Source organism: Diadema antillarum, unplaced genomic scaffold (assembly GCF_040938485.1).
Source record: "Diadema antillarum isolate AM-2024a unplaced genomic scaffold, OU_Dant_1.0 seq00000430_RagTag, whole genome shotgun sequence".
NCBI classification, from domain to species: Eukaryota; Metazoa; Echinodermata; class Echinoidea; order Diadematoida; family Diadematidae; genus Diadema; species Diadema antillarum.
In genome coordinates, this window is record NW_027271411.1 from 34,398 (window position 1) to 48,530 (window position 14,133).

The following is a 14,133-nucleotide window of genomic DNA, read 5'->3' on the forward strand; positions in this document are numbered from 1 at the left end:
TGACGACAGCTCAATTTCGGCAGTCTTTGTATCAATGCTAATGGTGATCGGCACTCTCATCCAAAAGCGCTGCAGCAACTACCGGGTCTAGGCACCTTTAAAATAAGAAAGTACACAAGGGTAGAAACAGTCAATTATGACTATACATTCAAAAGTTATTTTTCAGCAGCTGGGTGTGAGAAGTCAAAGTATCATACAAATATCACATTATTTCCAGTTGCAAAACTGTAGGTTTATGTAAACAAATCAATGAAGAAAATGTACTCTTACTGAACCTCAGTCAACAAATAACACATAAGAATGCACATTTGCTCACTTTGCTGTTACGATTGAAAAGTAGCTTTTTATTGCTTCATGAGCAGCATCTTGACTGTACGTAGGTATGGCTTATTGCCAGTCACATGATTTAAAACTATAACAATATCACCTGCAAAGAATTAGTTGGATAATTAAATACAGTGTACATACATTAGTGCATGTTTGATGTACATGATCATTTGTAGCTTTGTATAGATAATGCAAATTTGGACTTAAGTGACACCAGGAGCACTGGACAACAGAACAAAACAGCATCAAAAAAAAAAAAATTATCTAGCAACCAACAGTCCTGACATGAGAGCATACATGCACACTTCACATGCTTTGAAAACTGTCCTTGTACTTCTACTGTCCAAGAATATCCAGCAGTAAGCTTTGGTGCAACTTCTGGATGAGGCTTCGCAGGAACTAGGTCTTGATATAGCTTGGTTAGTGTGCCCTTTGTCGTTGTGGAGCCTTGAGATGTCCTTCTTTTGCAACCGTGAGCGGTGAGAATTTTCTTGGGGAAGATCACTCCTGCAACGAACTGAGAATTTATTCATTACGCTATTATTTTTTTTAAATAATAATAACATGTTCTACTTCAAATACTCAACACACAAAATACTTGCACAGAATAGCTACCTTGCAAAAAACATAAGAAGAATGGGATTAGATTGATGTGGTACACCTAGCCATCATTTCATCACTCTAATGTGCTGGAGAGATACTGTTTAAAATACAGTGTACTTTTACAATAATTTTAACCCCTAAGTGCCACATACAGGTGAAGCCATTACGTTCAACATTCCATATCATGTATTGTGCACAAATTGCCTAGAGTAATTTGATGTTTTTCAAAAATTGATCACATTCTATTTTAAGCAGGTTGCCAATATTTTAGGATGCTGCATAGCATGCTGCTGGTATTTGAGGATGTTGCACAAGAATGTGGGTATGCTGCAGTGTAATGCTCAAATTCCTCATGAACCACACTAATAATGGGTTGAAAAAAAGAAAGAAACAAATAAAGAAAGACAGAGGAGTATCTTACCCTTGATGACATGGAAAAGCGGGAGAAAGTATGACATCAGTAGATGGACTTCTCTGCACCAGAATTCAGCCAGGAGGATGCCATACACGTATCAGCACTGCATGTACTTGTACCCATGAAAGGAGCTAGGTAGGGGACAGCCTGATCGATGGTCATGGGTGGACTTCAAGTCTTCTATGGAGAAACCTTCTCGTGTCAGCCACTGGCACAATCAATCATTGATTCTGATGAGGAAAAAAAAAATAACACAACATAACGATAATAGTGATGATTGAGAGAAGTGAAATAAGGTTAGGCAGAAAAATCACACAGGAAAATGACGTATCATACAAAATACAGCATTGGATGATTTAAAGTTTGGTGCTTGTGCTAGCTCCCAAATGACTGCTGGAATAAAAGACTCCCAAATATTCTACAATGTCGCATAGCATGCTGCTGGTTTTTGAGGATGTTGCACAAGAATTTGGGTATGTTACAGCGATATGCTCAAATTTCTAATGAACCATACTGGGTTGAAATAAAGAAACAAAGAAAAAGGAATACCTTCTCCTTGATGACATGGTCAAACGGGAAAAAACATGACATCAGATGATCCACTTCTTTGCACCAGAATTCAGCCAGGAGGATGCCATGTACACATATTGATGGAAATCAGCGCTGCATGTGCATCATGTACTTGTACCCATGAAAGGAGCAAGCTAGTGGACAGCACGATCAATGGTCATGGATGGACCTCAAGTCTTCTATGGACTGCAAGTCTTCTATGGAAACACCTTCTCACATCAGCCACCTGCACAGTCAATCTTTGATTCTGATGAGGAAAAAAAAAAACACACGACATAACAATAATACACCTATTAATGATTGAGAGAAGAAAAATAAGGTTAGCCAGAAAAATCACACAACAATCCGTTAGGTGAATGATATACTGGTATAACATACAAATTACAAAATACAGCATCCTTTGCCATTGGGGGATTTCAAGATCAGTGCTAGTGCTAGCTCCCAAATGACTGACTTAAACTGAGCTCCAACACCGCCGGTCGGATTAACTAAGCGATACTGATCAAAGTTATTGATCCCCAGCAATAGGTGTTGGAATCGCAGCATCGCGAGGTCCGTGAGAATCGCACGACGAAAAGTGATGGCGCATGATTACACTCGAATATTAAAAGATGCAGGACTGCTTAGTTTTTAGACACAAAGTGAGGAAGACAGATTAAAATGCCCCAAATTTCAACCATTCTTCAAAACACAACTTAATATTTAATTTTATGCTTCCAGGCTCAGATTTATGAAGCCACATGCTTGTGTAGGGCCTACATTTTGTGGCGTGGGTGACCATTGCATTAGCATAAAATGTACATGCTACAGGCCTAACTCTTACACTACGAAATAGCGGAGCTAGGTTCAGTAGACGACATTCTTTGATTTCAACACCAAGCCCAGCACTTGACCGAAAGATTGGTCTGTATCTCGTCGACAGGGATATGTTCCACAGAGCAGAGACTGCATCTGGCTTTACGGATCCCCTCCTATAGACATAGTCCGGAGGTAGAGAGCCATAAGTAACGTAAAAAAAAAATAAAAGACTCCTCCTCCGGACAGACGAATCTTTCACAAGTTTGCCCAGCACCAGCAACCAGAAATTTATGACATATTCTTGAGGTCATCCTACCAGCACCTACGGACTTCAAGTTCACTTCAGTTTTATCGCCAGTGCCAGTACTACCAGTGCCAGTGCTTAAGTTAGTGCTGAGACACAATCAAAAAGCTAAGAGGGCGTACTCTCGCTACTTCGCACGCAAACGGGTGTAGTACGGCATGGAGCGGGAGCCCAACCGAGCCCAATGGCAGCCAATTTAGTAATAATACCGCAAGCTTCTTAAACACGTGAGCCTATGGAGCAAACCCTACCTTCCTTTCATTTTCTTCATTTTAAAAGGAAGCACACAGCGGTAGAATTGCATTTCAGACCTCAAAATATCACAAAAAGAATATTTTCTGTCGATATGTAAAAAAAAAAAAATGAAGTAATGTAAAAGCCTTTACTTTTTTATCTATAGTCCCTCAGCAAGTTTGTGTTTGAGCTGACAAACGCCACCTATCTCTTTCTCTCTCCCTCCCAAAACATAGTTTGGTCTACCTACTTCAGCTCAAACTTTGTGGGCCTGCAGATTGCGATTGGAAAGTAAATGACATTTTTTTTTCAAATACATTTCATAGTTAGAGAGGAATGATACTTCTTTACGACAAAACAAGATTCTAAGTACATACATCCGTACATATCTTCCCCTGTATGCCCCCTAAAAAGGGGAAAAATGAAAGGGAGACAGAAATACGAGGACCCAGTGATACGGCACTGATATCATGATCGCGTAATATACAGTACGCCCTCTAATCAATCTATCGGTCTGTTGCTTTCAATGGCGGAATGGCGTCCGTATTTCGCCCATGAGCGTACTAGTTCGCAGGAGTAAGCCCTTGTGTCTTAGCGTAGCTTCTACTGATACTCTTGATTCACTGGAGCAGTTATACCACTAGAAGTCCTAACAGAGTTAGCAGAAAATAGTGTTGTTGATGTAGCTTGCACCGAACCTGACATCACCACCCAATATGAGGTAGGCCTATGCCTACTAACATTGTTAGGGATTACGCCTAACTGACTATCGTCTTGTTAGCCCGACCAGACACTGTTAGAGTACGCTGTGCTGTGCGAATAAATCATAGCCTGTCGCTTAGTAGTAGGGTTGGGGGTACCACGTATCGTCACCCTAAGGATCTGTAGCTTGTTTATTCTAAAAATATAACACAAATCCGCCTAATTCTTACCTCAAATATGCCATAAATACTGCAGTTTTGAACGTCATGACCGTCTCGTTGATTATGAATCTCCGTTTTAAAATAGCGCAATTTTAGCGCGTGCGTTTCGTTTTCTTCGCGCAGCTAAAAAGGGAACCTTGCGATCAGCACCCCCTAACCTCCATAGGTATACACGTGAATTTCACAGCATAGGTAATACACGTGAATTTCACAGGCCATAGGTAATACACATGAATTTCACAGCCATGCGTCGTTACTGAGCGGATGTGTAATTTTTAGCTTGGTTTGTTTGAGTTTGATTTTCGTTTCTTCGTTTTTATTGTTTTTATAGCTCATGACACTTAATCCCACGCGTACCTTTTCGTTCTATACGCAAACAGCCATGATACGCAGGGTGCCGATGGGAAGGTGCCCTGCCGATAGGTGGTGCCCCAACCATACTAGATCTACACTGTCTACAGCGACTGGGTTGTGTATAGAATCTAGTTACCGTAGATAACTTGTTGTAGAATTTACGTGACACAGTAACACTAACTAAGAGTTCAGTACATATACAGTAGCTGAGTTAGAACAACTCATTCCAAACTCTTGAGCTCTCATGTCATACTCTCACACTCACTGACTCAGTCACACTCTCAGATACAGAACAGTCTACTGGACTGGTTATCCCCACTTGATACGATCATGCGAAATTTGCACAGCAGGGGCAGGGCCGCTGCCGGCCCCGGGTCGGTCGGGACAATGCAATGCAAATCTCGCTGGTAATTATTTTAGCTAAGATTAGGTCTACATAATGTATTAAAAGTTACGTTGACCAACCTTCCGCGAAGAATCCCAAAGGAGAAGTTCCTCTTTTTCTTAGGGGCCGTTTGCTAGCCATTTCTCAAAATAGATGGTTCGTACCTCGAGATGTTTGACTCCGGTCAGAGATCATCACGAAAGATCAAGAGCGTTTGAAATGAACAGCGAATCGTAACCGTGTGTGTGGTTTTTGAGCGCGGTCGCGGACTAACGGTTCAGCAGTACATCAATCGATCAGCGACAACAACAACACGCACATGACCTCTTACGTTACATTATTACCAAGAAAACTTGTAATCATTAATTTTTTGGTTTTGAATACAAAAATATATGTATAAAACTTTTTTTATTGCAAATTATTTTTTTTTTAATGTGTCAATATTTTTTGTGCTCCATATATTTTGAAATATATTTTTGTTGTGATCCTTGGTACGAACGAGCCTCATATCAACAACCCGGATCTCCCATTCATCGTACACAATTGCTACACGCCGATTGCATTCATATACAGTGTACTAGTAGTTTTCTATTGTTGTGTGTACATGTCAAAGCTACGGGGAACGAACGGGCGGCAATGGGTTACTACCTTTTTTTATTTTTTCACGAGTATGTAATCTCATTTAAGATTTTTTACGTGCTTTATTCCGTAGTGAATAGATGTTGCATTTTAGGAATGCTGTAAATCAACCAAGTGAAGCAGCTTTTTGTTTGCAATGGTAAGACTACTGTTTGTTTACATAATCCTATTGAAGCCAAACGGGTGGTTGCGTTAGATGAATGTCCGTCATGACTTGCATTGACATTGCGGCCATCAAATTATGAGTTTTCATATTGATTTTTGTGATCGACATCATTCAATAATCATAGCGCACGTGGTTTAAACTTTGGTAAAACAAAAAGTTAACCATGGTTTAATAACCACTGTTCTTATGCTATCATACAAGGTTCCATGGTTAGAAATTCTAGAATATGGTTTTTCTGCACTCTATATCTGATTAGCATGAAGCCATGCACGGTTGAAACCATTGTTAAAATATTAACCACTTTTTCAACCGTGGGTAAACAAAAGTTAAACCACGGTTTTATAACCACTGTTCTTATGAGCTATCATACAACCATGGTGAAAATCATGGCTTTTTAACCGCCTCTTCACTATCATGAAACCACGTTCGTAGAACCAATCAATGTTTCATAACCATCCTTCGCACATCACACTATGATAAAACCATGGTTCAAATCCTGGTGTAGCTATGACCATCGTTTTCCTCGCTAAAATGGAATTTGAGCGATTGTTTAAAACCGTTGTTTTCACACTTTCGTTAAACCACTGTTAAAGTCATGGTTATATAGCCTAAATTAAACCATCATTTTTTAACTATGATAAAACCATGGTTAATATCATGGTTAATACCCATCATTTTTAACCTTTGTAAAACGAAAGTTTAACCATGGTATTATAACTAGTGTTTTTGTGCTATCATAATACCATGGTTAAAATCATGGTTTTATTACTATCTTTTTTACACTATCATAAAACCATGATGAAATCATGGTTTAATAACGATGGTTTCCAACCTTGGTAGAACGAGAGTTACACCATGGTTTCCTAACCATTGTTTTTATACTATTGTGAAACCATGGTTACGACCATTGTTATATTATTATGTTATTTTTACCAAAGTAGAACGATAGTCTTGTTGTGGTTTTCTCGCCATTGTTTTTTTAAATTCTTAAAACTGTGGTGTAACGATGATTTTTTAACCATGGTTTTAAAACACTTTCATTAAACCACTGTTAGAGCCATGGTTATACAAAATGTATATAACCATCATTTTTTAACTATGATAAAACCATGGTTAATATCATGGTTAATACCCATCATTTTTAACCTTTGTAAAACGAAAGTTTAACCATGGTATTATAACTAGTGTTTTTGTGCTATCATAATACCATGGTTAAAATCATGGTTTTATTACTATCTTTTTTACACTATCATAAAACCATGATGAAATCATGGTTTAATAACGATGGTTTCCAACCTTGGTAGAACGAGAGTTACACCATGGTTTCCTAACCATTGTTTTTATACTATTGTGAAACCATGGTTACGACCATTGTTATATTATTATGTTATTTTTACCAAAGTAGAACGATAGTCTTGTTGTGGTTTTCTCGCCATTGTTTTTTTAATTTCTTAAAACTGTGGTATAACGATGATTTTTTAACCATGGTTTTAAAACACTTTCATTAAACCACTGTTAGAGCCATGGTTATATAACCATCATTTTTTAACTATGATAAAACCATGGTTAATATCATGGTTAATACCCATCATTTTTAACCTTTGTAAAACGAAAGTTTAACCATGGTATTATAACTAGTGTTTTTGTGCTATCATAATACCATGGTTAAAATCATGGTTTTATTACTATCTTTTTTACACTATCATAAAACCATGAAGAAATCATGGTTTAATAACGATGGTTTTCAACCTTGGTAGAACGAGAGTTACACCATGGTTTCCTAACCATTGTTTTTATACTATTGTGAAACCATGGTTACAACCATTGTTATATTATTATGTTATTTTTACCAAAGTAGAACGATGGTTTTGTCGTGGTTTTCTCACCATTGTTTTTTTAATTTCTTAAAACTGTGGTATAACAATGATTTTTTCACCATGGTTTTAAAACCATCGTAAAATGAAAGTTTTATCATGTTATCATAACTATGGTATTTTAACAATGGTATTACCACACTTCCGCCACACATTTACCATGGATATGAATTAAAAATCATGGACCACCATCGATCCATTGTAAAACCGTCCATAACCATGGTTATACCATGGTTACGGTTGTAAAACCATGGTTTTTTTTTATAAGGGTTGTTAGAGACACAGGACGGTAATTTGTAGGTTCGTACTGCTCACCCTTTTTGAAGATGGGCGTCACGTTGGCCTCTTTCCAGTCAGCTGGTACTATTCCACTGTCCATGATTTTCGGGATATTTCCAATTAGTTGCAATGAAATATTTCCGAGAGTTATTAATTTCGTGAATCAATCAGGGTCGAGTAGCCTTTGAGCCCGGAGCACAATTCACGAAATTAAAACACGAAAACTATCTCTTACAGGAGTAGGCCCTATTATGATTTATAACATAATTAAAGGGGAAGTCCGGACGATTATCAGCCGTTTCGTGTGTAAAGAACAATATTTCATGAACCTATTACCCTTTTCCCGACGAGAAAAGACCATCATATACATTTACTATGATTTTTTTTTTTTAAATAAGGTAATTCTTCATGTTCGAATCCGTCGCGAGCTGCCCTTCGTACTATCTGTCCCAGGATGCATTGCGCGTGACGTATCGGGCGCAGTTTCCTCAGCTGAGAGCACCGCGAGCGAAGCCCAGCTACGCATCGATCTCCCATTGCACTGCTGACTGCGGGCGGTATCTGCATGTGTGCCTTGTCGGCGCTACTGCAGGAGACCGTACACCGATTTAGGAGTGCTGTTGCCAAACGCTGTATTCCTTTATTCAAATAATCTTCGTTATATATCTATATAAAATCTTCAAAGATTAATGTAAAATAGTTGCAATGCTATAACATTTTCGTTTAAATTGAAATATGTATGTATTATAATACTGCCGTACTTATTAGTGTCCACCCCATCACTTACAATGCATTAGCTGTTGTCGGGCTGTGCAGGCATACATTTACGTCTGCTGCTGCCAAGTGCTATCACAATCCGCGATCGTTTTTTCGACTTCTGAGTGTGAACAATCTGAAATCAGTCTGTCAATGTCAGAATTATTGCCTCTTTTGTTGTCCGAGACTGTTGAAAAGTGTGTCTGACGGTGATAAAATACGACAGTATACATGTAACTTGAACCGAGGAAGAAACGCGCGGCCAGCGCCAGCTTGGTACCGCCGCCGCGCCGCGCCGGTAACTACGACCAGCAGCCCACAATACACACAGCGTAATCGGGCTGCGTGTTGTAGCATTCAGGATCATGTAAAGGTAGTATCGTGGATAGATATCAATTTAAAATCGAAATATTTCTTCAATTTGAAGACTTACTAGTAAAGTTAAAGTATTGACAACACCCTAACACTTGACACAACGGCATTTTTTTAATGAAGCAATAGATCATGCCGCGTGCATCCGCTGTGTGGTCAGAGACTGTTGAGCGGTGATCCGCTACTACCGCTTGCTTGGCCCGTATCACCGTTGCTCAAGCAGGGCTCCCCCGAGCCAGCTGACGCTCCAAGCAAAAAGCAATGTGAGGAGGAAACGTCACGCTGTCACGTGATCTTTCTCGCCGGCGTACAGAAATCGAACGGTTACGATTCAAAATTAGTGATGCTAAAAAATCGATTGTGGCGAGTTGGGAGGGTCTTTTTCAATGAAACTTAGTCATTATGGTCCTTTATTTATGTAGATTTTGGTTAATTTTTTTCAAAATCGTCCGGACTTCTCCTTTAAGGGATGTCATCACTGTCATCCGGCACGTAATCAGGGGCGGATCCAGGAATTCCGTAATGGGGGGGGGGGGGGGGGGGGGGGGTGGAGAAACGCGCCCGGTGCTCCCCCAAGCCCCCGGATTCGCCACTGCATGGCATTGATCTTTAACAAGTTAATACATGTACAAACTTTGCACATGTGTTTATGGACAAGAAATAATTGGCATGCCAAATACGAAGAGAGAATGTGAATAGGAATAAAACCATAACATTTCAGAAAACAGGAATGCAAAGTACAGATACGACTCACTTTTTTATGTGTGAACGATAATTTGGTTTTAAAGCCCAAACAAAGTTCTGGTACGTCTGCAAAAGTTGTCAAATTTCGCTCCCAAATGTGAACGTATGCGTCGGAAATGTGCAGGATAACGATGTTATGACGAGATATTCGATGGGTAACGACGAAAATGCGAAATATTAACCAAAAAGGTTCAGTCTCAGTACTTACCCGAACGGGGTCAGGCTAAACTCGGACTCGGGGATAACTCGGCTTCGCTTTGACGGCGGGATGAGTTGTAATGGTTGTCCCTCTGATTGTACAGTGTTGTCCTATGGGAGCGGCCTATATAAACTAGCGCTTCGTGTTCTGGCTATTCGCAGTAATGGTCCGAGTTGTTACAACGAGCGCATCAAAAACCTCTTTTGCGCGCATGCAAAATTAGTGTGCGCCTATTAAGCACCTCTAAAACAATCAAAGGCGCTTGATAAACAACAACAAAAACTCCAAAGACCGCGCGTCTAAGTAACTGAGGACCGCGCGCTGTCATTTTTGTTTTGTTTGTACAGGATTGCGTTAGCACGCACTTTCCTGTCCATGGGTGATCACTTAGGCCTCATTTGGTATTATGCAGTGGCCAGTAGAATGTGGCGATCACGAACTGCGTGTGAATTGTCTGAAGTAGGGTCGAATTTTTCCCGAGACCGAGTTAGTCTGGAGCCTTCTGGAATAAAAGTCGGTTTTCCTACTATTATTATTTTTCTCAAAATACTCCAAACCGACTCATCATTCCGGCAAACCGCGTCAGCCAGGTAAGTTTCTTAGTGGACTCTTTCGATATATTGCAAGAAAAAATGAAATGGTGCTAGACGGGTTCTCAAGCACTTACCGAAACTTAGTTTTCACTTTAAACAAGTACCAGTTGTCACATGTTTTTGATACAAGAATCTTCAGAAGGAGTCGGAATAAAAAAAGAAGAGTGTTCAAGATTCGAAGCGCTCTTCCGATTGCTTTTCTCAAGCTTTGGAACGGGTCTTCTTTTTTATTCACTGCGCGCGTGCCAATGCATGCTGTGCTGTGGCATATTGCACTCGTCGTTTGTTTACGCTTACACGCTTGCAAGCAAACGTGACTCGCAGCCAGCTGCAAGCAACCTGCTGCATGTGTGTACGTGCCTTGCCAGCTAGTATGAAGTGAAGCTAGCGGGAACCGAATTGAGTGTCCGTACCCGTGCGTGTAACGTGTGTGAACACCTCGAACCGAGCTCTGAGCTCTGTGCGCGCCGCAGACTGTGGGATGGCCGTTGTACGTTGTTGTCATGTAACGTTATTTTGGTTATTTTGTGTTCGTTCAGGTGTCACTGTTAGATCTACTAGTATTATCAATAATCCGAGTGGTAGCCTCGAATAATCAGTAGTTCTAGCCCTATCCATGCCGGAATGTAAACGTTAGATTCTGCCATTTGGGCCTAGATCAACACTTCACTCCTAACGACAGTGAACGTTCCATTCTGTTTTTTAGCGGTGCAACTTCCTCTGCATCTGACCGGAAGCCGTGCATAAAGAACAGACAGAGAAACTTGAATGAAAACAGGCCAAGATCCCGAGCAATATTCGTAATGGGGTGAGTAGACTCTTAATGTTTGAATATTTGTCGAGTTGTTTAAATGCATGCATTATTTAAACTTAGAACTTTGTCCTTGTAAAGAATGTTACAGACGCCACAATAAGTAACGTAAAGGGTTTCTTATCAGTCCGGGATACCCGCTCTTGATTGAGGGGGGCTCTTGCTCGTGACGCGTAGACGTAAGGATCCCAGAGAGCCTCTTCCCCATACTGCCGGGATACTCGTGATGAGGTTCATCCATCTCGTATCTGACACATTTGAATAACTTGTCTCGAGTTTGCACAGCGATATACATGTGGTACACACACAATTCACAAGTCCACTCTCCATGAAAAGAAGAAAAATTCTATTTGCGCTCGTGACAAAAATCAGGTTTTAATCAACTGATGTGCAGCGATCCACTAAAACAAGGCTTGTCAAGTGTGCCAGTAACCCCGCAGAGCTCCTTGTACACAGTTTCTGTGGGAATACCCTGTAATTTCACAGAATGCTGTCTCTGTACAGTGAAAGAAAAAAACATATTTTCGCCCCTCTATTTAAGTTTTATATGTATTTCACCAGCAAAAGGCTTTCTTTTGTACTGGCATCTCCTATCTCCATGTAATCCATACCTACCGTTTCCTTGCTAATTTCCACACTGATCCCATGGTCTTAGATGCAGCTTTCTACCAGTCTAGCTCCATTCTCCCCTTTGCTTCCTTCATTTTTCGAAGCAACCTCTTGTATGGCACATTGCGCATTGGCGATATCATGAATCCCATACTGTAAAAGTGGATATTTTCGCGCGACAAATTTTTCGCGCTAGGCCGGATGAGAAGAGTTTCGCGTGTTTTTAAATCTGCGGAATCAAGACCTCACGCACACAGGAACATAATATGGCAAGCCAAAATATTCGCGTGCTTTTATTTTCGCGCTAGTTTCTGGTTGCGCGAAATGCACGAAAATTTCAACACCGCGAAAATTTCCACTTTTACAGTATGCATGAAAAGTGCAATGTTTTTTTGCCTTTGGACAAGGCCCTTTCGCTCTCACACTTTCATGCTCGGCTGGGATTGCTTCTTCACTTGCCCAGAAAATAACGCAATACAGCGAGAGAGGGCCTTGTCAACAGCAAGAAGGCCTTGTCAAAAGGCCACACTGCACTTTGGCTAGCGCATGCCCGCAGCCACAGGTTTCAAATACTTCAAACAGAGCAGTTCTCACAGATTCCTCTTGGCCGATTCATTTAAAGTCATCAATTTCAACAGAAAGAGATGATAGAGAAACCAAATGTTCCCAGGGAGGTGATGTCAATGATTTGCCTACATTGGTATGTATTCAAGTTCAAGCAATTTTTAGTAGGCCTGCTAAAGTTGGAATTTGAAATACCCTGTACAAGACCCCAAATCCTACAAGCCACAGTCCGAATGCTTCGCGTTCGTGGTGGTCGCAGTTAGGGTGCCAGCAGGTTCGCTCAATGCAGGGTCACCGCACCTATTGGCCTGGCCTGATGCGGTGTTGGTTTTTTTTTTCTGTGGCCCTCGCCTTTCCACGCACAACTCACACACAGACTTGCAAAAAAAAAAAGGAAATGAAATAGAATGAAACCCTTGAGTTGGTTAGGCCATTGTTTTTGCACTGAGGATCTTTTTTTTTTTTTTTTTGCTTGTCAACTGAAGAAACTCCGGATGTGGCACCAGGTGCAGAAGACCCCCCCCCCCCCCCCCTTTCTTTTTTCTTTTGCTTGTTAGCTCGGAATGAAACCCGGGTCCCCCCACTTTTTAAAACGTGGCCCTGGCAATTCATTCTGTATTTGATTAGGACATAAAATGGAGGTCTGTGTTAAAGATTCCGCTTCATAGACATTGTTGCACAACCCGCTAAAAGTGGTCTGCCCCAAATACGATGTACACAGAGATCAGTCAATCAATATGAGTATGATTCATATCATACACCAGATGGTGGACTGTTCTCTACTGTAGTTGGGAGAAAAATGGAAAATGTCTGGTAGTGTATTCTGCTGAAATTAATCATCCTGTGAATTGTCATGGTATGGAATGTACATTGCATACTGAAATAATGGATGAATACAGAAGTTTCCAATGTTTTTTCTTCTTAATTTTTTATTGCTCTAGCATAGATAGAGACTAGAAATAGAGACGATACAATCTTATCATGTCTCTAGGAGTGATGGCATTAAAAAAAACACCACTCACCCAGTCCATTTTTTAATAGAAAATCTATGACAGTGTAATACCCACTGCATGCAATGTGACCCTGCACCACAAAACAAACAAGAAGTCACCAGACATGGATTTTTACTTAATTTAAGGACAGATTCTGAAAGAGCAGACTCTAAGCTTTAAAATGATGTATTAGACTCAATTCAAATGCACTCTCCTAACCTATGTATCTGAGTATTGGAAAGAAAGCGCACTCTGGAAAAGTGTGAACCGAGAAAAGAGGCTCTGAAGTACAGGGTCCATTTGTGTATTCTAGCGCTTACTCTTTACCAAACCGTGCTAGATGTGCGTTGAATGGGACAAAAAAAAGGATGTAAACCAGTGGAGCAACAACAATAAAGGGATTATCAGATCAAATTGAAATTGAGCATGTCATACTCTATTAACACATTCTGTCCATGATTATTGCTAACTTTCAAAGCAATATGCGTTTTCCCTTCAAAAGTTATCAGACTTGAAAGTGAAGAGTGTGCAAAGGGTTATATCAAGAAATGAAAATGGGCCTCCATAAGACATACCTGATCTCACTACAAAAATGTACTCTACAAAAAAAAGGGTTGTAGAA

The 14,133-nt window shown here is 40.3% G+C and overlaps 1 protein-coding gene and 1 long non-coding RNA gene across 2 annotated transcripts in view; one reads left to right on the forward strand and one right to left on the reverse strand.

The window, feature by feature from the left end:
- Positions 1 to 1,509: 1,509 nt before the first annotated feature.
- LOC139732516 (uncharacterized) lies at positions 1,510 to 5,124 on the reverse strand. Its single transcript, XR_011711031.1, has 3 exons — positions 4,994 to 5,124; positions 1,895 to 2,162; positions 1,510 to 1,575 (listed from the first exon to the last, which is right to left on the reverse strand). It is a non-coding gene; the product is annotated as an uncharacterized lncRNA (long non-coding RNA).
- Positions 5,125 to 11,194: 6,070 nt separating this feature from the next.
- The window catches only part of LOC139732517 (homer protein homolog 2-like), a 38,556-nt gene continuing 35,617 nt past the window's right edge, over positions 11,195 to 14,133 (forward strand). Inside the window, exon 1 of the mRNA XM_071643375.1 lies at positions 11,195 to 11,343. Coding sequence (XP_071499476.1) covers positions 11,339 to 11,343 — 5 coding nt within the window. The 5' untranslated portion in view covers positions 11,195 to 11,338. The remainder of the gene's footprint in view (positions 11,344 to 14,133) is intronic.